At 34.0% G+C, this 26,830-nt stretch overlaps 3 protein-coding genes across 3 annotated transcripts; 1 reads left to right on the top strand and 2 right to left on the bottom strand.

The window, feature by feature from the left end:
* Nucleotides 1-8,488: 8,488 nt before the first annotated feature.
* On the top strand, nt 8,489-13,515 carry LOC18447489 (BTB/POZ domain-containing protein). The gene is made up of 4 exons (XM_006857586.4): nt 8,489-9,060; nt 9,349-9,494; nt 11,783-11,901; nt 12,445-13,515. Exons 1-4 carry the CDS (start codon nt 8,936-8,938, stop codon nt 13,048-13,050), a joined length of 996 nt encoding a protein of 331 aa, XP_006857648.1. The 5' UTR covers nt 8,489-8,935; the 3' UTR covers nt 13,051-13,515.
* A 103-nt stretch (nt 13,516-13,618) lies between these two features.
* Nucleotides 13,619-16,832, bottom strand: LOC18447488 (28 kDa ribonucleoprotein, chloroplastic). Its single transcript, XM_006857585.4, has 4 exons — nt 16,064-16,832; nt 15,247-15,348; nt 14,320-14,598; nt 13,619-14,016 (listed from the first exon to the last, which is right to left on the bottom strand). Exons 1-4 carry the CDS (start codon nt 16,535-16,537, stop codon nt 13,951-13,953), a joined length of 921 nt encoding a protein of 306 aa, XP_006857647.1. The 5' UTR covers nt 16,538-16,832; the 3' UTR covers nt 13,619-13,950.
* Nucleotides 16,833-19,066: 2,234 nt separating this feature from the next.
* On the bottom strand, nt 19,067-26,382 carry LOC105421693 (3-dehydrosphinganine reductase TSC10A-like). Its single transcript, XM_011630003.3, has 3 exons — nt 26,077-26,382; nt 20,622-21,036; nt 19,067-19,617 (listed from the first exon to the last, which is right to left on the bottom strand). Exons 1-3 carry the CDS (start codon nt 26,359-26,361, stop codon nt 19,307-19,309), a joined length of 1,011 nt encoding a protein of 336 aa, XP_011628305.2. The 5' UTR covers nt 26,362-26,382; the 3' UTR covers nt 19,067-19,306.
* Between the last annotated feature and the right edge of the window lie 448 nt (nt 26,383-26,830).

Below are 26,830 nucleotides of genomic sequence, written 5' to 3' on the forward strand. Positions count from 1 at the left end.
TCTATTAGGTCTCTATTATAGATGGAAGAACCTCACAGAAGCAGTTAAATTAGGAAAATTAAATAAATAAACATTATTACAAACCCCAAAAATGGGACTTTGAGAGAACAAAGAGGAAGCCGAAGAAACAAAATCAACGTTAAGAATTGGATAGAGTCTTATAGAAGTTAGAAACTGGCCTGCAGTCTGATGAATCTTCCAACAAGATCATCTAACAAACCAATTTCATCGTATGCTCATGCATATTAACATGGATATGTCGAGGTAAAGTATTTCATAGATGCACAGCACAAATCTCGCCAGGAAAATCAGTTCGAGTCAACTCAATATTTGCAAATCAAACTTCACCAGGAAAATTGTTTTCGGCCAAAAACTTTACAAATCCGTCACCTCCACCTCCATGAATATGGGTCGAAAATATAAAATCCAAGCCCTAAAACCGATCCATCTTGCAACATTTCTTTTAGGCCGTTCGTTACAAATATTCATAGATCTGCCAGACTTCCACCATTTTTATTGCCGAATTTACCTTATGTCCGAAGGTATTAAGAACTCCAAGTAAATAGCAGACAAAATTGAAAGAAGGAATAATGAATGGGTATGTATCAAATGTTTGTTATTTTATGAGAATGAAATGATCTTTATGTAGGATGTCATAAAAACAGATGATGCACACTAACTTACTCTTTCATTGTGGAAATCAACATTTCAATTCACCAAAGAAGCTACCATGAAATTGATCTACGCGTTACATAGTTTCAAGAGGTACCACTTTCAAATATTAATAATAAAATGAATTATAGCATATAACACTCAATGGAAAAAAAAAAAACACAAAAATACGGAGAGAGAGAGAGAGAGTGTGTGTATAATATGGGAATGAATAGAAGCATTAAAAAAAATATTCTATTGAATGGAGGCATTGAAATATTATATTTCCCACTTGAACATTATTGTAGTCCTATGTTACAATTTGTTGTATGGCCCATTTCATAGCTTCAATAATGAATCCAGCAAAGTGGTAAGAGGAATTATGCGTCCCATACTAAACATTAGTTTACTTGCACTCTAAATGTGAAGGTCAATCATGATTCATTCCTTAGTACTGGGCGTCATTTACCAATCTTATTTTCTCACCCATTCATTCTTCTCCATTAAGAGGAAAGAACAAAGCTTACAGTAGCGAAAGGTCCACATGCTCTGAACACATAAAAGATGCACAAGGACCTTTTAATGGTTTAGATTCAACCACCCTCATCCAAGGGCTAAAATTGAAGTTTTTATTTTATTTTATTTTTTATTTAAAAATGATATTGATCTAAAGTTTAGATGTTAGCCTCATTTTTCTAAGTAGAATTAAATAAAAAAATAAAAATATTGATCAAAATAAATGTAAGTTTGGTTATTTTTTATTTAACATATTTTAAATACTTTCCTAGTTCTATTTATAAAAATTAAACCTACATCCTCAATTTTAGATAAATATTTCATTTAAAAAAAAATAAAAAATCGAAATATTAAATCAGTTTGTGGCCGTTGGGTACCCCCTTATGAAATCTCAACCAACCATTACAAGGGCTCTTGTGTACCTACGGCATCCACGTCATTTGGAAGCGATACTTTTCCAAAATAAAAAGTTATTTGTTAGAGGTAATCAGTTTGGTTGAGGGATGTCAAGACTTTAAATCCTTGAAGACAAAGCTGACCCACCTCTTCTGTTAGGACAGGCTCGGTGGTGTGGGTGACGGGTGCTACAATATCTTAAATTTCAATCCTATGGGGTAGAATATCCCTTCTCTGCTTAACTACGAAAATAAAATAAGTTTTAAATGGTATAAGTGAGAGGCAAGAATCTCCCTCTTCCCCTCCATGCATGAGGGTCATAGGATAAGTAAAGATGTGTGTCGAGTGAGAGAACCTGGGTGAAGAGAAGTTTTTGGGCACCATAGCCATAGTCATTAGAAAATTAAAAAACATGAGATTATCACTGTAAAAAAATCGTATTTCTGTATATTTGGGCCATAAGCCCTCATAGAAGTTGTATTATTGAACATAACAAAGATGTGAATAAGTGCCTCAATTTATAGGGTTATCAAGTTATGTACTACTAAAGAATTAATCTATGTAATGATCCACCTTCCTAATATGGGTACATATAAAAAGAAAGAAAATATTGTACTCATAATAAATGTAGGTTTCTATAATATTCACACTCTCCTCAAACTTAAGATGGGTGAAGAGAGAGCAACTTGGGTTTCGACAATTGAGGCAGACCTTACTTACAAAGCAAAAACAGAAGAAGCATGAGCAGCTGCAAATTAACGATCTTCAAACATCGACATATCGAACAGAGCAGTATTGTATAACAACAAATCAAGAGGCCTCCAGAATAGACTGAATCAAAACAAAACTCGATCATCACATAGGATGGAGTAACGAAAAGTTTCATCCCATAAGATTGAGTAACGAAAAACTCAATCATTCTATAAGATTGAGTAACAAAAGCCTCAATCATTCCATAGGATTGAGTAACGGAAAACTCAATAATTAAACATGGTCCAGTAACGGAAAACTTGATCTTCAATCAGGATCAAGAAATTCGATCATCAAACTAGAGGCACTTGGAAGAGCCAACAGAAATTAGTGGCGGATCAACAAGCATAGTAGGACCTTAGATTCGAAGTTGAGAACAATAAGATCCAAAGAGTCAAAATACAACTCGACAGAGAGACAAATCCGAGAGTCGAAACACGATTCGGCATAAGGACAAATCAAAGAGTTGAAACACGACTCGGAGAGAGACAAATCAAAGAATCGAAACACGACTTGGCAGAAAGACATATCTGAGAGTCGAAACACGATTCGGTGGCTGCTCTATGGATAGTACAGATCGGCCATTTTCAAAAGTCATTTTCAAAGGTGGATTTAGAGACAAATCATATTTTTTTCTATCATGAAAAAAATGGCAAAACAATGATTGATACCAACAACAAAAGCTCAGGTGATATAAGTAAATAGTATAGTCCTTCACGGTCAGATCAAATAAACAGAATGGTCCACAAGGTCACAATGGACCATAAGGCTCAACCCACTTTTTTTTTTTTTTGGCTTGTGAGAGAACTTTTGGGTTTTTAGTTTTTCTGTAACAAACGGAGGCAAATCACATGAAGGCAAACTTTTGGGGTTTTAGTTTTTCTTTAGCAAACGGAGGCAAATCACATGAAGGCTTCTAGGAAAATCATGGGAGTTTCTTCTTTTTTTGTTGCGAACGAAAAGAAAGCACTTAGGGTTTTATTGCGAACGAAAAAAAAGTAGGGGAGAATGAAGATGAAAAAGAATGAGGGTTTTATTGCGAACGAAAAGAAAGTAGGGGAGAATGAAGATGAAAAAGAATGAAATAAACCGGGGGAAGTTGGGATTGAGTACTATTTTACAACTTAATTAATCAATTGTATGTCCCATCCTTTTCTTTATTATTGTTGAACCCATCTCATGGACATCACTAAACCAGTCATTGTTGTCATTACAACTAAATCTTATTGAGGATTGATGTTTTGTATTCTGAAAAAATAGATATGTCAATGTATAGTCAAAAGGACAGGAAAATTTTGAATATCTGTACAAGGGTGTTTCGATTCTATCTAAGTTTCGATATATATTCATACATGGGTATTTATCAGTACATGGGAATTTTGGTAATTTATACGGGACTCTATATATTGTAACGATGGGGTTCTTTTTAGGGTTAAGGAAAAACTTTGATTTCTTTTGTGTTTGTTTCTTCTTTCTTGTTTTCGTATATTGCTTTTCGTTTCTACAAATTATCATGGTTTGCCGAACCACGCATATCTTTGCATTGTGGTTGGTTGTCTCTTTCTTTTGTGTTTGTTTCTTCTTTCTTGTTTTCGTGGATTGCTTTTCGTTTCTACAAATTATCATGGTATAATTTGGCCTGTTTCTTGGATGAGGTTTTACAGGTTTATAGTCTCGACTGCTATGATTATGAATATAAATTAAAAAATCAAAATTCGAATATTAAAGGTAATTTATTTTGAACTTTTTCTTTCTTTATATAATTATGTTAGTTTTTCACATATTACAAATTTGTACTGTTTTAAAACCTGCAAATACATGGTTCTAAAAAGAAAATATCTTTTTTGGTGATAAGAAAATATCTTTTTTGGTGATTTGAGCTGTGTTTCATTTCCTAAATCTATAGAAAATACCAAGGGTATTCATGCAGCTGGCAATCCAACACAACAACGATTTCACATTTATTTCCAGTTATCAGGTACTGTGAAATCATAGTGTCAACTGTGTAGAGCTTGATCTCCACCTCAAGAACCTCCAACATATGGTGGAGATCATTTGAAACTTTTTGGAGGGACAATTGCAAACGGTTGACAAATTAATGGATCATCTAGACCATTTGTAGTCGGTCACTAATGGTGGAAATCAGTGTCCCACACATTCTAGGATGCAGGTATCATATCGTTTATTTGTCTAAGGGATATGAAACTTGGATTTTGGCCCTCAACAGCCGGAGCCAGTATTGTAGTTCTATAAATATATGTTCCTGAATGGTCAGGTTTAGGTGTGTTGGGGGATGCATCTCTTATAGTATGAGTCGAGCATATTATAAATTTATCTTGGAGATGAATGTTTTATTAAAAAAAATTTAGGTCCAACGTCTAAACCACCACAATCATGAAGTTTAAAAAAAATATTAAAAATAATACCTTTTCAATTTTTTTGTTCACAAATCATTTGAATTTTTCAAATATCATCAAACTGTATTGTTTGAGAGCTCCAAATTCATAAATCTAAGGTGAATATAAATTGAAAAGCTTTCTATGTTCCCCCTACAACATAGAAGTTCTATGTTCCCCCTACCATCCAGCCCTCTGTTTTTATCAAGAGAGCCACTCACAGTTTGATCTTAGATCTGACGTCTCAAAGTATTTTAGTTTTAGTTTTTTTAATACAATTTGTTTGAATATGAAATTTGGTACGTCCCATCTTCTCATTGGGGCGCACCTATGAAAAATATTAACAATAATTTTTCGATAAAACATAATGACCAAAATATGCATTGAAAATTTCAGGGGTATTTTGGTCATTTTATTTTATGAAAAATATTTTTTTTTATATTTTTCATTAGTGCGAGTTTAATATAGGAATAATTAATGCGAGTTTAATATAGGAATAGACATCCAAAATTTGGTTCCAAAACAGTTTATAGAAAAAAAATTAAAAACAAAACAGTATAGAGACGTGACATTGTGATTGGGGCAATCTTAACCCCCCATTAAAAAATGGAGGGTTAGATAAAAGGGAACATAGAACTTCTATGTTGTAGGGAGAACATAGAAAACTTTCCCATATAAATTTACAATACCTTTGATGTGTATTTCGGACACTATATACCTCGTCACAAATAAATGAATCCAACAAAACGAAACGGGAAATTAGCTACGAAATGTACCACCTCACATCTTTTGCATTACTCCAATTAACTAAAACTAGTTATACTAAGATAAATCCTAAAGGCCAAAACTACGACGCCTAATTGCTGTTATCATCATTGATATTTCCAATTGCTTATAATCAATACACGTTACTTAGAGATTAGGTAGAAACGCCCACCACCTCGTCACCTCGTATATACTTCAAATAAAAGTTCTAAAAGTGGTTTTCCGATGGGGAATTGACGGGAACTTAATTGGTTTTAGGATGGTATGGGTCCCAGGCTAGTTCTCTCTAGAAATTATTTTTTTAGTTTTTTTATTAAATTTATCTAATTTTTTTTAGATCTTTTTAAATCACCACCCCCATAAACTGTTATTTTATTTTTATTTATTCTACTTATTTTTAATTATTTTAAATTATCATTTCAGACTGATCCAATCTGCCGTAAATGTGTAGGTAGACATCTCCCCCATTCAAATTAACATTTTATTAATATTATTCCAACTACTACCAAAACATAACTAAAATTCTTTATTGTTATTATTATCATTATTATTGACCATAATTCTCGAGGAGAGTTGAGCTACCTTGCCCAATCGTGCCCAAAAAGATATTGCAATTTGACTCACACTCGTAACCAAAATAGGGTCACGCCAAAATGCTCACATCACCCTCTTGGTTTTAAAAATATTCAAAATATAATAATCGAATTTGAATTATTAAAGTAAATGAAAAATATCAGATTGCTTGTGACTAAATTTTGCTTTATATTCCAGCCGTTCTTGCCCCACGCCTAGATACTTTCCTTGTGCATGCGGATCTCCCAAAAGAAATAAAATAAAAAATGTTACAATTGCTATAAAATAATAATAAAAATATAAAAAATAAATTAATGCATTAACGACAGATTCTTAAATTTTAAAATGTCATTATCATTAAACCACAGCCTTTTACTAATTCCTAACATAAAGATATTAATTATTATAGTCATTTTCACAGGGGTGTGTCATTTACTCATTTCAAGCTTTCTACGTAGAAGAAACTTAGGGCAATGTGGATAAAAAATGACCAAGTGTTACCATAACTCCATAACCCCAAAAACCAAAAGAAACTAAATGTATTAGCGTGGGATTTCCTCTCTAATTACGGGCTATCATGTTTTATTGTGATGGCAATTTACCATATTGAATTCATGGGAGATAAGGTCTTAGTTCTATGTTATTGAGATCAGTCATCGAATTAGCTGGGAGATTTGACTTAGTTAAAATTGGTTTGATGTCAGGTTGTTGGATTAGATTTAAAAAATACAAATAATAGTTTCAAAATATGTAGTATATTACCAATTTCTTTTAGTTGGTTGTAATGACCACAATTGTTTAAATACTAAATTTAATAGATTTTGATCGGATTTGATTTTTATTTTGGACCAGACTAATCAAGACATTAATTAATGGTCTAACAATTCAGACCAAGTGATCCAATTTGGTATTAACAGTTATAACCCCAACCATCCATTCCGAAAATATACAATCAAACATGTCAAAAATGAAATCACCTTATGTTTTAAACATCATAATCAGCCCTGAGCTCCGGCATTGTTTAGGGCGAATCGACTTTGGGATTTCTGTTTTTAGAGTATCATACGACTTGAAGAATATTAGTTGGATCTCTTTAAGACTTTGATAGACTCCAAAACTTGGATCAAACCCGGATCATTTGCGCCCGATTGTTGTGGACCGGCGCCGGCAGCAGGTCGCTTGGTCCAAGTAACTCAGGTGAGTTCGAGCCCCCCTCACTGTATTTTGGATACGTTTTTCATTTTCTTCGTTAGTGACGTATTTATATCTTATTTCAATACATTTGACATACTTGGATTTGCTGGAAGTTTTGTCCAAGAAATGTCATTTACCAAAAAGGTGAGAATATTATCTCACCAATTTCCTTTGAAGGGAGAAAGAAAGGAAATTTGTGCTGAATTTCTTTGAAATCCCCATTTTCAACATGCTCATGATGGTGTAAGGAATCGAAGACCCGTTCAACTTTCAAGAACGAGGGCATTCCAATGAAAACCAACTCCTAAAGGAAAGAGTTTATAAAAGGTTACATTCTTATACTATACAAGTAAGACTCACCTCAAAAATCAATAAAAGAGAGTGTGCTAAAGTTGGAAATTTTGTTCAATTGATCATCTCCATTGCGAGATCTATAAGTATAAAGAAAGAAAATTTTCAAGTTGTGAAAATAGTGCATCGTTTTACAAGTTACCTGAACCGTCAATTTTCAAGATTTTCAAGTATATATAAATCCACACAATCTGCACCATTTTTTTAATTTAAATTTTATAATTAAAATTAAACATGAACTTTCAAGTCATTGTAGGGTTTTCTACGCATATATTTCAACAAAATTAAAAGATGCACCTTGCTTGGTGGTAACCTTATACACACCCTTGAAAAGATCATCAAATACTATCTATTTTTAAAAAAAATAAAAAATGTAAGGGTAATTTGGTAATTTTCTAGCATTGCCTGGAGTTAAAGGAACTCGTATGGTGGAGTGTAAGCCAACAAACAACGTTCAGTTCTCTCCCTCAATCCATCCTCACTCTCTCTCTCTCTAAAGCATCTTAAAATACACACACTCCCTCTCTCTCTCTCTCTCTCTCTCTCTCTCTAAGTCTTCGGTTCCGTTTCTCTCTTCATTAAACGTGAAGCCATAAATATCGAGCCCGTTGCGTGCCGGAAAACCACTGTATTCCTCAGCTTTAATTGGCCTGAATTTGTTTCAGATGGCCGGAAAGCCACCGGAATCCTCCATTCACCGTACCGAATAATGTAATTTAGCCGCGAAGCCTCCGCAACTTTTGTTATAGAACCGCAGTTTCCGGTATTCTTTGGCGGGAAGCTAGTCCAAATTCCTGTTATTTTTGCCACAAAAGCATCTGATTTCTCTATGCAGGAGCTGAAATTCCGGTAAATTTTGCGGGAAAATACTGATTTTCTCTTAGCGCTGAGTAGGACAACCTCTGACGAGAAAACCACTGTATTCCAATTACCCAAAAAAAAAACCCACTGTATCCCTCCTTTCAAGCCCAGAATCGGGTGATTTCTGGTTCAAAAACCACCAGGTTTCTCCATTTGCAGGCTGGGCTTCAGCAACCTTTGCCGGGTTTCTCCATTTGAGGGCCAGAACTCTGTCAAATTTTGCCCGGAAAACCACAGGATTTAGGATTTCTCCATTTACAAGGGGGATTCCAGTAAATAATAGCGTGATTCCTACATTTAAAGACCAGAAATTTTTTGAATTTGGCCCTATAACCACGAAATATACCATTTAGAACGGATTCCGGTGAGCTTTGGCCGGAATCCGATGATTCAGAGCAAAGCTGGGGAAAGCAGCTGATCTCTTGGAGGGCATCTTCGAGTGTGTTAATGAAATCACATCGGCCATTGTTTTCTCAAGTAGGATGAGCGATAACCACCAAGCTTACAGGGTTGAGACCACTCCTCGTCTTGCTCAATGGAGAATCGAGAACATCTCTGCTTGCACTTACAGGAAGTCCGATCCCTTCAAGATTGGGCACTGGAACTGGTAATACTGAATCCATGGCTGAAAATTCCATATTTATTTGGTTAATTTCCTTGCTTTTTTTGGATAGGAGGAACTTATTTATTGAGAGGTGGATTCTTATTGTTTATCTATTTTCCATTAAAGGAGATCATCTGTGACAGTAGCACTGCTCTGATACTATTGTGTATGGTGACTGTAAATTCACTGTATTTTTTTTGGATAGGGCCTTGGATTTGGCCGCCTATGTTTCTAGTAATCCACATAAAAAAAAAAAAAATTGTCATTTATGTTTGTTAATATTTATTGCAGGTATTTAACTGTGGAGAGGAATAGGCAACTATACATCAAGCTTTTCCCTGAAATTTCAAAGCTATCAAAGGAACAAGCCCCAATTGCTTCCTTTGTGGTTAGAGTCCTCAGTCCCGGTACCAGTAGAAGGACTCTGGTTTATCCAGGTATTTTTTCTGAAATAATTTACCTTGCTTTCTATTTATTTATTTTTAGGTTAAGATTTATATTTGTTTATTCAAACTATGTTTTTCATTTATTTTTCATTTAAGCAATAATTGTACAGAATTTGCTAATCTTCAGTATAAATACCTACAAGTGCCAAACCATCATTTTCCAAATGATATATGGAAGTGCCCCACCTTCTACAAATGTGACATTTTTACCCTGTCGGGTAAATAAAATGGAGAGAAAAATGGCTCACTGAAAGAGGTAATCAATGGTTATGTTTTACAGCACCAGAATAAAAAAATAAAAAAATAAAAAAATAAAAAAATAAAAGAAAATGTGGTTTGTTTCAGTATTCCGTAAAATATCCCAATCTCTCATCTCCATGATCATATGGTGATATTAGCAGGAAAACTTTATCCAATTGCTTGTTGTTTCATTGATGTGATACCCGGTTTGTATTATGGAAATGGAAAGTCGAAACTTAAAAGCTCTACCCAGGAGGGTTGTTTCGGTCATCATTATCATCTTAGCTTTTCTTTAGTTAATTGGGTCGGCTACACGAATAATGGGTTGTACTTTATGAAAGACTAGACCATAAGTCTATGTATTTTTCTACTTCCAATCATGTTGTTTCAATCATCATTACCATCTTAGCTTTTTTTTAATTAATTGGGTCGGCTACACGAATCATGAGCCGTTATTGTACTTTATTAAAGACTAGACCGTCAATAAAACCATAAGTCTATGTATTTTTTTATTTCCAATCATGTCTTTTTGGACATGCCCATTGCCTTTTTCAGTTTGTCCACTTGAACTAACTTGAGTTGTTGTACTGGATTTGTGTCACACATGGCTTGACCAGTTCACCAAAATCTACTTTCTCATTTTATTGCATATTAGTGCAGCACTTAAATTTTTTCAAATAAAAAATTTAGTTTCAGTATTTGGTAAAATATCCCAATCTCTCATCTCCATGATCATATGGTAATATTTGTAAAAAAAAAAAAATATAAATAAATAAATAAATAAAAAAGCTTCATCCAATTGCCTTTATTCCATTGATATGATGCCCAGTTTGTATGATGGAGATGGAAAGTTAAAAACTCATAAGCTTTTCCTTCATGTAGCTTTTGGGATGTGACACCCAATCTGTAAGATGGAGATGGAGGGTAGCTTTCTCATTTAAACCAAACTGACCTACTTAGGAAATTAAGAGACCAAATTATCTTCAGCAACCCTGAGACGATTATCGCTCTGCTAGCACTTTTCATGTGGGGCACTCTAATAGGCAGGAGATAAAAACACTACTTATCACCAATGTTTTATAGAACAACAGCATCTGTGTCTTAAGTTTTGAAGGTGTCTAGTACTTTGGCGCGATACTAAAACTATTAACTACGTTCATGTACTTATTATCTATAAATAAAACATTTATTTCCTAATACATACTCGTGCTTGAGGTGGATGGGGAAGTAGTTGGGCGCTTGAGGTGGATGGGGAAGTAGTGGGGCATAGGAAAATGTGCTTATCTCTGCGTGTTTTTTATACCCCGTGTTTTTATACGCCCAGTGTTTTCAAATGTTGACATATGTTTAACATTGTATTGAGACCCATACAGTTTTTATTTTTTCTATTTTTTCCCTGGTACAAACTATTAAAATATTGAAATGATATGAGCACACCTTCCAAGAGTGGAGTATTGTGGTAAAACTGGTTCTCATCCTCTACGTCAACTATTTGATGGATTATTGTAACTTGTGGTAAAAGCAGCATTGCATTCAAAGTACACAATTGTTTAGAGCATAGTTTGAAAAAATAGACCAGCGGGGTGGATCATCCACCCATCAATCTCCAAATGGATCGCCAGATCACCTATTTAGATGGGTTCGAATCAACTATCCACAACATATTAAAAATAAATAAAAAGACGATAAGAGAATGGTTTATAAGTTATAGTTCACTAAGATTTCTAAGAAAATCTCGGGAAGCTAAAAAGGAAAAAATATAAAAAGCCGGGTTTTGGAGGTGACTGGGCTGGCTCCTTCTGTAAATGGATTCGGTCCCCGCTGATTCTTGCTTATTTACTTTGTTTGACTACTTTATTATACAAGCAACCTTACAACTGTGGGCTGTTAAGTGATATTGTACTACTTGCTTTGCCTAGAAGGAAGTGAATTTTTATCAGCGGCCTCATTTTATGAGTATCAAGGCTGGGTTCTCTCTCAGAGGATAGAGAAGATAGAGAAGGGCAGTGTGGTCTGATATTCGTGCAATTTTTGTGCAGAAATAAGTGATAAGCAGCTCAAGAGTAGTGAGGATTTTGTGTGGCCTGTAGAGACTACTTTCACAGGAAGGATCATAATAGATGTGGAGTTCTTCGATCTGAAGATCGCTTCTTCAAACGTATGGTTTCTGCTCTTCTGTTTTCAATATTGATTTCAATCTTTATCGCCATGTTTCCATGATTTTCATGGAAGCACCAGTGAGTACCCATTATCCTAGGATTTGAGAGCAACTCAAATAATCCTTCCATCAACCCATCAACAGCTAAATGACATTTACATAATGATTTCTTACCACAACATTAATGATTTACCTCACATTCTATTCTTCAGTTTCTACAAAAGTAACAACTGAAAATTATTTCTTGTTCTTTGAAATTGAAGAACACTCACTAAAATTTATAACAAAAGCAACCCATATTCAAAATTCTTTTACTATACTCATGTTCAACTTATTTTTCCAACATAACATTCTAAAACGCATCATTTTTCTCAATATCTTTCTCATGTGTCATTCAACATTCTTGCTATAAAATTGTCATTTCAGCACATACTAATACAACCAACAAGCTTGCTATTAATTTATCAACTACTACTTGCCAAACTACCAAAGTTGGGAAATCTAATACTTTGTTTATGCACCTTTGCCATGAAAACATAAAAGGGTGGTGAGCCCTCCTCGATCTGGTCTTTTGGTAATACACTTCAAAACCGCTGCAACTCCAAGGCTTTGAGCTGCCTAAGCCGAATGCTTTCTGAAGATCTACACACCGATGTCACCATTAACGCCTCTAATGGAAGCACCGGAGCTCATCGAGCTGTGCTTGCGGGAAGGTCCCCTGTGTTTCAAGGCATGTTTGCCCACAACCTCTTAGAGAGAGAGAGCTCAACAGTTAACATCACAGATATGTCCATAGAAGCCTGTCAAGCCTTTCTGAACTATATATATGGCAATATTCAACCTGAAGAATTTCTCGCTCATCGCCTTGCTTTGTTAAGAGCAGCTGATAAGTATGATATCGCTGATCTCAAAGAAGCGTGTCAGGAGAGCTTGTTAGAAGACATAGACTCGAAGAATGTCTTAGAGAGGCTCCAGGAGGCTTCTCTGTATCACCTGCCTAAGCTCAAGAGCAGTTGTATGAGGTACTTAGTGAATTTCGGCAAGATATTCGATATAAGGGACGATTTCAATGCTTTCATGCTCATAGCTGATAGGGAATTGATTGCTGATGTCTTCCAAGAAGTGCTGAATGCATGGAAAGGCTTCTGAAGATCGTGTGAAAAAAGGAACCCAGATGTTTCTTTTGGGGAAACTATGAACATAGCACTGATTACATAAATATGGCCGCCGAAAGAAAGAAAAAGAAGGGAAATGACTTTAGTTTTTTGAAAAGGACTGCACATGAATATATGAGTGAGTGAGACAGAGAGAGAGATTACAGGGTTGGAATCACTTTCAGGAAAGGATATTGAGGGTGAGTTTCTCTCACTTTTTCAAAATCCATGTTAGTTTGGAAGTTCTTGAAGAAACCAGTGCAGGTTTTGAAGTATTTTCTCAAAGTCACTGGTTTTTTTTTATGGCACTTATTGAAAAGGATTACCAGTGCTACTTTCATAGTTTCCCCTGGTCAAGTATGGTGTGTGGGGTATTTGCCATTCTATGTGATTGTTGTAACCGCGAATATTTTTTCATATTGTACAGGATTTGTTACATCAAAGCAATATTCTTTTGTAAGAACTGGTATTATGCAGATTTCTATAATGTCTTCTGTAAATACTGAATTGTTAACACAGCAATTGCATCCAATGGACTCATTTGATGGAACCGGATGATAGAATTGGCAGGCAAAAACTCAATTCTCATTCTCACAAAAATTGATTACAATGATTCCTGGAGAAAGATGAAATTTCTCACTCAATGCCTCAGTAAATTCATGTAACCACAAATACAAAACAAATACATTGGAAAGAGAGATATCCCTAACACGTGCTTAAGAAACTGCCTAACAAAACTGCACCTAACACCTGCTTGAGAAACCGCCTTATAAATCTGTGCCTAACACCTGCTGAAGAAACTGCCTGACAAATCTAACATTACCAATTAACTATATGAGCTCTAGATAGCAGCTATCAACAAGATGGCCATGGACAGAACTGAAAAAGTTGTTGGTTAAACGAAGCTTCGCCTTGGCCTCTCCTCAGCAACGTTTACCCTGATAGACCTCCCATCTAAGCTCTGAGACGCAGAAAATAGTCATTTAGAAAGGCCCAACAAATAATAACTGAGATTCTAAACCTACATAATAATTATAAGTCGACTGAATCATTAGCTGATTAAGCATTTTGAATTTGATCGATTAAATTTGTCAATTTTTTTATTATAAAATGAATTTCACCAATTAATAAATGATTCATGGCAAGTTTGCAACTTATCATACTGAAAATGCAAAAATCACATAAAAGAGCCAACTTGCCATATTTTGTGGTAGTGGCAAAATAGATCGGATTTTGCAACTTCCTAAACAGAGAGAGAGATCACCTGCCCATCGAGAGCAGCAATAACATCATCGAGTTCACTCCGGGTCGACATTTTCACAAAACCAAAACCACGTGATCTTCCGCTTTCTCTGTCATAGACAACTCTAGCATCGACCACATTGCCATGTTCTGCGAAAACTTGTTCCAAGCGAGCATCATCCACTTGCCACGGAAGATTACCAACGTAAATCTTGTAAGATGGCTCAAGCTCTCCAACACTTTGCATTCTTGAACCTCTTGCAGATGCCTTGTTAACAGTGAGAAGCCGGCCATTAAGTTCCTGTTGAAATGCATATAAGAGCTCTTAAATCTTTACAGCTCCACATGTTCAATAAAATGTACCCTTCAAATGTAACAAAAACACAGGAGACTAATCATATGACACACCTTTTGTTTTTTTTCCATTAAGAAATAATCGTATGAAAACTCTGATAAGAAATTAAATGCTCAATGTAGAATCTAGGACGAGGCATGAAATTGACAAACAGCCAGCTTATAACTACAGAGACCGTGCAGGCAAGAGACTAAGCAAGTATTTACAATGTTTCTTCATAGAGTACCCAAATATCAACATATGAGAGAGAGAGAGAGAGAGAGAGAGAGAGAAAGAGAGAGACAGAGAGAGATGCTCATATCATGACCACTGATTTCCTGGTTTTGCATAGGATTTATTCCTCCTGTAAATAGCCCTACTATTCCATTAGCAATTTCTTAGCAAAAGCTTTTCTCTTCTTCATCATCATCCTCCGGGCGTTATCGCAACTATTCCGAGTCGTCTATAAAATAGATGCCGTGGAGTCTTACATTGGCTGCCTATCTAACACAGACCTTCTCCTCTCTTATCTGGGCTTCGCCATGGCAGAATTTGAAAGAGAAATAAAATGAAGTTTCTGATAAGAAATTTATCATATTCAGCAAAGCAACTTACATAGCGATGAAGGGTTTCCACAGCTTTCTCTGCCTCCTCAACGGTGCTCATCGTTACGAAGCCAAATCCACGGCTCTGATCAGTCTCCCTATTATATATAATCTGGCCAACAAATTTTAAATATTTGTTAATTACATAGTACAAAACAGAAATCTTTCCATCATCAGATAAGAGGCACTATTTTGAAGTAACATATGAGGTAAGAGACCCCATTTTGCATGGACTAAGAAATGCAGTTTAAGTTCTGATGTCCTCTACAGAGTAAGTTTCTCTCTCTAAATCCAACCATGGAGAAATTGAAATCCCCCCTTCCCACCGCCACAAACCCCCCGGGGCAAAAAAAAAAATCAAAAACACCCCAAAAGAAACAAAATAAAAAACTTAGGAATTAACACTGCAATGTACTAATTCATTTGTTAAAGTGAAAGCATAAAAATTTCTCCAATAATAAAAAATGTTAAACCCCAACATCCATGAAAATCAGATTAATAACTAGAAACCAAAAGGAAAAATTCAGAAGAAATAAAAATAAAAGGATGGGGTTCACGTAGAATATAAGTCTTGAAAAGAAAAAGGCATAAACTATAAACCAAACACCCACAAAAATAGAAGTAAATAAAAGATTAAATATAGGGAAAATAGGCAAAAAAAAATGGGGCTCACAGTTAAATAAAAGTCTAGAAAAAGCAAAAGAAAATAAACAGAAAACCAAACCCAAAAGAAACAGAATTTAATAGGACCTAAATTTTAATATACAGAACAGGGAAATTTACAAAAATAAAAAGATGGGGTTTTCTCAGATGATGGGTTCTCTCACCTCTGCAATTTCAACAACTCCAGCTTTATCAAAGAGTTCAGCAAGCTTTTCACTGTCTAAATCATAAGGCAAATTCCCAACAAAAAGCTTGGCTTCTTCAGGTGGTTCACTGTATTCTTCTTCTTCTTCACCAATTTTCTCTACAAATCCTTCTTCTTCTTTTTCTGTAGATTCAGTTTCTTCTTCTTGCTGACCCCAATCAAAACCACTGCGTTCAATCTCATTTTCTTCTTCTTGTTGAGCCCAATCTGTTTTCTGAGCGACACAAGCAATTAAGCTTTGAAAAAGGTTCCTCTTTTCCTTGTGAGGTATCAACGAATGTGGCAGATAATGAATCCTTAGAGAGAAAGCAAATGTGGGGTTTCTGAATGTAGAGAGAGAAAGTTCAGTTTTTGTCAAGGGAGTTGTCTTGGGGAGGTTTGGGATAGGAGAGATGGAGCAGAAATTGAGTTTGCAGACTGAGATCACAGACATGGTGAGATTTTTGAGAGACAGAGAGGAGAAAAAGATTTAGAAGAGAAAGGAAGAGGCTGAAAGATGGATAAGGAGGCCATAGTGCTCTGGGAGTGAAGCAAGAATAACCCTACACAGCAAAATGACAAAAATGCTCCCTCAGTTTTTCTTAGATTAGGAAAGAGTTTGAGATGCATGATGAGATCATTTATTTCTTGTAACACTCTACAAGTTACAACTTTCTCATGTGAAAATTGATCAGTCTGTATGTGTCAAAAAGTTTCAAACAAATTTCTTTTTATCTTTGAGCTTAGTTAATTGTTATCATCTTGTACTAAAAATAAATGATTTTATTATATATGTTTGGAGGAATGATTTCGGCTATGTAGTAGTATAATACAACTATATTTAAAAATCATGTTAGAGACGTTTGTTTGATATGAATTTTTAAATGCGCACTCTTTTCATTCTGAAAAACAATCATAAATTTTATGTTTTTGAAAAAATGCTGTAGAAAGTTTTCATTCTAACCCAATTAGTATAAACCGTCCATTTTATTGAGATGGTTAGATATAGGCCTCAGAAAGATTTTTTTATTCTCAAAATTTTTATATATCGTTATCATCATTAGATTAATAATGCTAAAAATGAAAATAGTGATTTTGAATTTGTTAAGGCCTAGATCTTGAAATTCACCAAATGGATGGCCGAGATTCATTGTTGGATGGGTATTAATTTTGACCATATCTAGGGTGTAAATTGAAAAATGGTTTTCATAGGATTGATTATGATGATGAAGATAATGTGTGTGTAAAATTTGGGGTCTTACAAATGCCAAAAGTATGGTTTTCTAGATGTATGCTTGCATTATACTACTATTTAACCGTTGCATTAGATCATTTCCCTATACTTTCTCATGTACAATTAGATGTGGCAATGGGCTCAAGCATAGGCTGTGGCACTCCTAGCCTTAGTCCCAATAAGGCTGGCTCAGGCCACACTGACCAAAAAGGCTTTGGCACAGGCTTGGCCAAGCCAAATAAAATCAAGAACCCTCACCTAATCCCACCAAAAATAAAAATCAAAACAATAACCCAATATCAAATGCATCTTTTGCCCAAATCTACCCCTTTTTCTTTCTCTTATTATGTTTAATGTCGAGGATGGTGTGGCAGAACTCGCCTCAGCCAACGCCTTGGATCTTGATTGAGGCGAGTTATAGGGCTTAACAAAGTCTTGAATAGGGCTAAAAAGCCCTAAATAAATCATAAAGAACAACCATTTAAAAAAACAAAAGTAGATGGTAAAAGTAAAATCTTTCTTCACCGATAGAATTCTAAGAAATATTGCTTCATTGCAAGGGCATTAAAAAGAATTCAATTATCTTATTAACAAGATGATCGAAATGGAATTGACAATCAACAAAGAGACAAAGTGGCGATCTTACTTTGTTCGATGCCAGAATCATGGGAAAGGTTGGTAAGTCAAAATTTTTGAATCCCAACAACTCTTAGGAAAAAAAAATCAAAAGGTAAAAGAGAAACGTGAACTAAGGGTAGCTTAATGGTTCTCATAAATACTTATATATGTTGGTTGTATGGCAGCAATGGGTCGAGTGGTAGACTTTGCTACTCGCACACAGGACATTCAAAGTTTGAGTCGACATGGAAGCTATTTTGAACTTCACCTGCAATATCGACTTAAAAGAATTCAATTATCTTATTAACAAGATGATGGAAATAATGGAATTAAAAATCGATAAAGAAGACAAAGTGGCTATCTTACTTTGTTCTATGTCAAAATAGATAGATTGATCATGACTCTGGGCAACGAGAAGACTCTTCAATTTCATATTCTCTTGAATCCCAACAACTCTCAGAAAGAAAGAAAAAACTATCAAAAGCTGAAAGAGAAATATGAAATTGAGCTGAGGGTAGCTTATTAGTGCGAATATATCCTTATATATGTTGGTAGTAGGGTCGAGTGGTAGACTTTGCTGCTCACACACGGGATATTCCAAGTTTGAGTCGGTTTGGAAACTATTTTAAACTTCACCTCTAGTATCGACAAGTGTCCAAATGTCAACATGGGTCACAATAGACTTCTCATTTGCTAAAAAATATTAAGAAAAGAGGTGGTTTGCGTAAGGTGGTTTGCATAAGGTTGCAATCTTAAACGATCATATTAAGGCACAATTCTAAATTTTATCGTAAGATATAATTTTGGTGATAAAACTTCTTAGATGACTTAAAATCTATTTGTATTCCTAATTATAAAGTTTTTAACTCCAAAAATAGTTCAAATTAGCTATATCTATAAACACAAGAAAATCTTGAAGATGGACGGTCCAGATAATTTGTTGCAAGATGCACTATTTTTGAGACACGAAAACTTTTTCTTTTTTATATCCATATATTTCAATGTCAAGATGATCAATTAGAGATTTTTCCAACATCAAAATAACCTTTTCTGATGGATTTTTGAGATACACATTAATTCAACATTTTAAGGTTGCAACCAATATAACCTTTTTCCTCGGAGAAAAAGCTAGAAAAGCATCATTTTCCTTATTGCCTTTTTAACACTTTAGATACAAGAGCACACTACTAGAGATATAAAAGAGCACACTACTAGAGATACAACAATAAAATGGTGAAAACATTTCCAATATAATGATGAGCTAGTCTCCTCCCTCCTCCATTCTACTCCATTTTCACTACCAGACAAAGAGGATTGGATTTTGCACAATTTGATCCAAAACATGGCCTGAGATATTTGTTTTGGTACTAATTAATCCCCAGAAGCAAATTTGAGAATGGCCCTACGAGTTTGTGCATCTGCAATGAGAGATATTAGCCTGCAAGGTATGTATAGAAGCAGTTCCTTTGCCAATATCAATGGAGACTCAGGTGGGAAAGCTCCTCTGCATAGGACCACCAAAAAAGTATCAACAAAAGCATTCTTAGTCACCAAAAACCTCCCTTCTTTTGCAGACTGTAAAATTCTTTTTGCTAGATCCACAGGGTCTTCTAGTTTGTTGATATCAAACTTGCAAATTTTTTCCATTGCTTCCCTTGCATGGTCTGCCATTTGATCACTTGCTGTGACATAAAAAAAGAAAGGCGCATTATAGCAGAAAGAATAAGAGAAAATTAGAAAAATAAATAAATAAATATAAAATAAAATACTTCAATCTGTACATGCTTGTAAAAAATTATGTCCTCAGATTGGATGTGAGATCCAGTTTTTAGACCGACGCAATTAAGTTCTTCGCAACTCAAAATCTGAATTTTTTTTCCGATCAAAATCCTCATTGGGGTCTGATCAAGGAAACTTGTCCAAGGAAGTAAGTGCATAATGTATTACAAGGGAGTAAATGTACAATATGGTTCCCTAGGACCAAAGTATGCTTTACGTGCTCTTTATGCATAGGTTTCCAATGAGGTCGCCTATTAGTATTGTTCCTTCACAATCATGCCCAAGTATGAAAGGCCATTTTACTAGTGCTTAGTAGCCAACATAGTTTAAAAATCTTCACATAAAAGGCACACCAGCCAACTTCAAAAAAAAAACAAAGAAGGAAAAAGTATACAATGGATCCTTTTTTGTATAGGGTGATCACAATTAATTTTGACCATTAAATGTGAAATTGTGCAGCTCCATTTATTCCAATGACCAAGCTCAAAGTTCAAAAGAAATTTTGGTCCGTCTTTGTGACATACTTAAGCTATCAAATTTCACATCGGATGATTACAAGTAATTGTGACATCTGTTTACCAAAAAATAGATGGTCTCATTATATAAAGTCCTTTAAAAAAAAGAAAAATATTCAAAGAGACCATTTACTTTTAATAAAAGGAAGTCACAACTATTCTTGTCCATTAAATTTCAAATCAAATGGTTATAAATGTACTTCTGGCTAAACCCAAAGCCCAAAAAAAAAAAATTAAACTTCGTGACACATTCCAAACTATCCAATTGGACATCTAATGGTTAGGATTAATTATGACATCTTTGTACTAAAGATAAATAGTCTCGTAATATACAATCCCTTTAAAACATTAATAAGAAAAAGTTGAGAAAAATGAGAAAAGAAAGCACTCACCAATTGCCACCATCCGAGTTCGGACAAAGCTAGGGCAGATGAGCGTGACAGAGATGTTATAAGGCACAAGCTCAAGTCTGAGGGCCCTAGCAAACCCCAGGACCCCATGCTTGGTAGTAGTATAGATGCTATTGAGGAACAAAACATGCAGCGACGACATGGATCCCAAGAGAACGATGCAGCATGCATGTTTCTTGCTTCTCTCTTTGATGAATGGGAGCATGGCATGGACGGTGTAGATCGTCCCGATTAAGTTGGTAGACACGAGCATCTCGATGTCAGGTGCCGGTATATTCTCTATGAAGTCCGATCTTCTCACTATCCCTGCGCAACACACGAGTGCATCGACAGGCCGCCATTGCACTGATTCTTCGACAGCTCGATGGATGCTCGTGTAGTCTCTTACATCAGCAAACTAAACAGATAAACCAAAGTTAACATAGCATTGGATCTCATTGTTTATCTTAAATCCTATGCCCTAAATCTTAATTTTGAATAATATCCACAAGTCTATATAAAAGGGAAACTCAGTACGAGTACAGATGAGGTACTCAGACCGAACATCTACCGTCTATGTTTATAATTCTCAAAGGATGGCAAGTGATGATTTCTTGTCCATTTTTATAGGTTTTCTATATAAACAATTAGAGTATGATTGGTTCACACGTAAATATTTTGAAATATTTACATATGTAAATACATTACATGCGTAAATATTTGCATACGCAATTTTTTACAAAGTTTGGTAGCAGATTTAAAAAGCATTGTGTAAACAGTTCATATGTTGGGTAGTGCTTGGTTGTGTCAAAATATTTACACAAAACCTTGAATAGATATGTATATTATATGAAAAGTCTTAAAAACACCTATTGGCAGAGCGCTATAGTGTTTCGCTTAAAAACAGTCATGGACCTACAAGAACACCTATTGGATTTGCGTAAATAAAATCCCGTCACGAACTTACTAGGTCCATGACGGACCGCCACAGACATGCTAAGTTCATTGATGGTCTTTAATCCACGCCGTCCGAAAAAATCCGACGGCGCCGAGCCTATGGGCAAAAATACTATTCATTTTCGTCCATAGGCATTCTGTAATCTCTTCCTATATTATATATATAACATAATAAATATATATTATATATAAAATATAAAATATATAATATAATATAAATATTACATATATATAATATAATATAATATATGATATTTATATATTACATGTAATGTAAATAATATATATTTACATTATATAATAATATTATATAATATATATGATATAATATAATATAATATAAATATAAATATACATGTATATTATATTATATTATATACATTAAATATATGATACATTCATATATTTATATATTTATATAATATGTATAATATATTTATGTATTATATTATAATATTATATAGTATAATATAAAATAATCTATTATTTATATAAAATATTATATATATATATATATAATATTAATTAATTTTGAAATATAATCTTTATATAAATAAGATATCATAATAATAAATTATATTCGTAAATAGTGAATAGTGGGTCCGCCTGTGAAAACAAATGCACAGAACATGGTCCCCACTTAAATAGGTGTGGTTTTATTTTACCATGAATTAGACCATTTCATGGTAAAAGGACTCGGGCGAGTTACTCGAACTCGCCCAAGTAAATCGCCTCGGCCAAGTCCCGAGTACCTTGGCCGATTTAATTTTCTTAACACTGGTAAGAAGTGTAAAATGATAACTTTGAGAAATAGAAACGGATAAATACTTAGCATTTACACATATATTGCACATTCAAGTTATATATAGTAGAGATTCTCATAATATATAATCTTGAATTAGCAATCTCTACAAGTTTATGTAAAGGGTGTGGTTTGTATAAGGCCAAGGCCCTAAACAATCAAAGTAAGATGTTGTTTCAATATCGAAAAACTTTATGATGGTCTGAAAATTTATTTTTATATCGTATTATAAGGTTTAAAGCTTAAAAAATAGTATAGATCGAGCATATTTATGAACACTTGAAAATCTGAAAATTTTATGGTCTAGAAAATTCATGACAAGATGTACTATTTCCGAGTCTTGAAATCTATTTTTTTTTCTCATGTTAACCTTGAGATCGAGGCAATCGATTCGCTGATTTTTAGGCATTAAAACAACCTCTTCTAGTGAATTTTTGATGTGCGTCTACATAAATAATTTGGTACAAGCTAAGATCCATATTAGGTGGTTTATAATACACGATTTCTAATAAATTGCGCTATTTCATGGAAATGCAAATGGAAAAAAAAATATTATTTGTAGGATTTTGTCTTGAACAATTTTATATATTATAGATTCCATAAACTAATACAGCTATAAAAAGCTCAAAAACGATTTTGGAAGAGAAATGAAAAAGTAGGTGTTTCATCTAAAAACAATGAAAACTAACAGATTAGTTCTAGTTTTTAAATTCTACTCATTTTTTTATATTCATTTTTTCATATTCATAATCTCTATGTTAGAGATTACATGTTTTTAAAAATTAAGTCCAAAAATCTATCTCAAAATAAATTTATTAGCAGGCCCGCATTTCTATATATAGGTTTGGCCGCATGGAAACCAGATCCTTTACGCAAAGGAGTAAATGGACACTCTATTCCACAGTAGTATAATATCTTTTGACAATACAACCAAATCATTGATAAATAATACACAATAAATACAATAAAGGATAGCTCATCTAGTGATGGCCACCACTCCATCCTTGATGTACGAAGTTTGAGATATATTTTGTATTGTTTTTCAAACAAGTTGGTCTATTTCACATTTAATACCTAGTATTTAATAGCTAAGAGTCACAATGAAATTCTAATTATTACACGGCATTCAAAGTTTCCAACAATTTTGTTTGAATTGAGATTAAAAGAAATTTAAACAGTTCAAAATTTCTTTGCTCAAATGTAAAAAAAAAGTCAATATTCAAAAACTTTGCTTGGGCTCAGGATTTAAACCTACACGTGGGCGCTCTCGAGTAGTGTGCAAGGCCAAGAAGCTAAAAAAAATGATTGCAAAAAAAAAAAAGAAGGTAAAAAACTAAATAAATAAACCAAAAACATTGTAAAAGTTCAAATAAGCTGGAAAACTATAAAAATATGGATTTAGAAAAATTTGACTTACATTTCGAGACATTTTAGAAACATCCCACACAAAAAAAATCCATGTAGAAATGAGTCCCCTCTTTAAAAATCTATTTTTAAGATGGATTTTTTGGACCCATTTTTTAAGAACATATAATCTCTAACATGGAGATCATGAATATGAAAAAATAAATAAATTTTTAAAATTAAAAATAATAGTTTTATTAAAAAATATTTGGATCATTAATTTCAATTGTTTTTAGATATATCGTGCATTTGCATCCATCTTTAAAATGGATGCTTTAATCTCGGGAGACACAAATGTAAAAATGCGTCCCCAGACTTATGAACCAATTTTCCAAAAGAAAAATAAAAAAATAGTGCATATGATAAAAAAAAACGCTCACAAATCACCATAAAAGCATTTAAATTACATAAAAAAAATTATACACATTTGACAATCTAATTAAGATTTCATAATTTTTTTTAATCATCCCCAGATTTACCTCATTACTCCGCTCTGCAAGGGGCGGAGTCTGACCCGACTCGCCTGTGTCCCTCAACGATGAAAACTTTCCTTGAAGTTAATGGAAAATTTCCTTAAAGTTTGAGTGAAATATTGAAATTTAGCATAAAATTTTTGAACAGCTTGCCGCTGGTTTGTCATTCAAAATTTTGTGGAATCGTACATAAAATCACTTGAATTTTGTAGAGAATTTCACTTAAACTTTTAGTTCTATGAGACTTTCTAAAATTTCATTGAAATGTGCTGAAATTTTAGTTGGAATCAAGCTAAAGAACCGTCCATTTTGGCCAAATTTAATGATTTTAAATAGAAAATTCTTGATAAAAACTTTTTGAGTCAAGATAAGTACTTTATGGAGATGATTTTGAATGATTCGAAATTACATGATTCAAAATACTATTTTGAATGATAAAAATTTGGGTGAAAAGAGTAAGTAAACTTGGCCATGAACCAGGCTGGGATGGTTCATGTGTCCGGCCGAGTCCAACCTAAGTGGAATAAAAAAATTAAAGATTAACGGCTACAAAATAAATAAAAAAATCCAACAATATGGTGGTTTAAAAGTTCAGAAAAATATAATGTGGATTGATGACATTGGAAAATGTTTATATATAAAATCCAAAAACATCAAACAGTACAATAGTACAGGAAATCTTTGTGATGGCTTGAAAGTTGAAACTTTATCTTCATATCTAATTATAAAATTTAAGCTTCAAAAATAGTGTAGATAGAGTAGATTTATGAACACTTAAAAAAATCTTGAAAATTGACGGTCTAAAAATGCATTTTTCTCATGTCTAAACATCTTGAGGTTGAGATGATCGATTTGAGGAATTTCGGACATCTAAATATCCTTTTCTAGTGATTTTTGAGGCACGCCTTAATTTAATTATTTAGGGTCTGGCCCTTATATAAACTTTTTCCTATGTATCAACACTAATGCTCTAAAAACTCAAACCGACCAAGATTTTCTTGGCGTTAGCCTTGAAATCGAAAAGATCCAATCGTTGCCGTGAAGGCTTTTATCCACAAATTCCAAAGTTGAATATTTTGAATGCACAAAAATAAGTTGATTAAGCTCAAAATCAGTTTTTGCATCTTAAAGAGAAATCAAAATGGCACCTGCTGCTCAAATCTGCGATTGAAAAAAATGGCCCCAAAATCAAAAGAAATACATCTTTCTTCTCGAAAAAAAAACCAGCCAGAATTGACAAGTTCGATAAGGATAGGAGATTCGGGACTCGGCCGAGTCTAAAAAGACATTGACTTAGCCAAGCCTGAAAAGAAACTCGACCTATTCACTATGGTGAAGAAGCCGAATTAGTTCATATTAGCCAAGTTTCTTGATTTGGAATTCCTGATCCGATACTTATTGTCCTATACTATAAAACAGTTTATCTTTACCTATCCTTGTTAGCTGTCAAATGTTAGCTATCAAATGTGGAAGTGGATGGCTAAAAGTAGTCACTTGTCTCGGCCAAAGCGATTTACTCAAACAAGTCCGAGTGACTCCCTCAACTCCTGAATAGGGCAAAAAATATCTAGAAAAATAAAAAACATAAACACGAAAAATAAAATAAATATAGTAAAAGTAAGATAAAACCAAAAATTAACCTTAAAAGTCACATGTAACATTAGAAAAAGTAAAAGAAAAATAGATATGACAAATTTGATTCATAGTTGGGGACATTTTTTTTAAAAAAAAAAAAAATACAAAAAAAGGGATTATGGCAAAAAAAACACTCTGATCATTACAAAGATATCCAAAGTATGTACACAAAGAGAGAGAGAGTAACCATGGTGTTAATCCTTTGTGTGCTACAACCAAGCTCCTTTGTGATCTCAGCCTTAGCAGTTTTGAGCTCTTCCTCCGAAAAGGAGACCAAAGTCAGAAAACCCTCTTCATTGATAACTTGTTTTGCAATATTGAGGCCAATTCCGGAAGAGCCTCCTGTGATGAAAACATGCTTTCCTTTGAAACTTTTGATCTTACAATACGAATTTCGTCCAACTGATTTCACCAACAGGTACAAAAAGCCAAGTGAAATGGCTAAGCCCACACCCCAACTCATTGATTCCATCTCCAAAGAAGCTTGACTGGATCCCCCTCTTGCCTTTGCTTTTATATGCGTAGAAAGGATAGCATGATGACTTCAATAAATAAATAAATAAACAAATATTTTCAAAAAAAGAAAAAGAAAAAGAAAAATGCAATTCGGCCCGGTGGATCATATTGGGCTTAACTATTATGGTTAGTAATACTTGTTCCGCTATTCTGCCCAAGCCTGGCTGAGGAAGAGTTACGGGGAGTAAAACATAAATATGCTGATTCGGACCAGGAATACTATATGCTATGATTAACGATAAAATTAGAAATTTTAACAAAAAGACCCACACCCAAGTTCCATAGCTTTACGTCCGCTATCCCGATCATTATTTTATTTTCCTAACCCAGAGGTCTACAAAAGCCTAGATTTTCATAGCTAAAAAAATGTAATATGTAACACATTATCTAAGCCATCTATTGTCAAGTGTATGTAGATTTGTTTA

The sequence above is a fragment of the Amborella trichopoda genome, chromosome 10, assembly GCF_054954075.1.
Source record: "Amborella trichopoda isolate Santa Cruz 75 chromosome 10, AtrichopodaSantaCruz75HAP2 v2.0, whole genome shotgun sequence".
Lineage (NCBI taxonomy): Eukaryota > Viridiplantae > Streptophyta > Magnoliopsida > Amborellales > Amborellaceae > Amborella > Amborella trichopoda.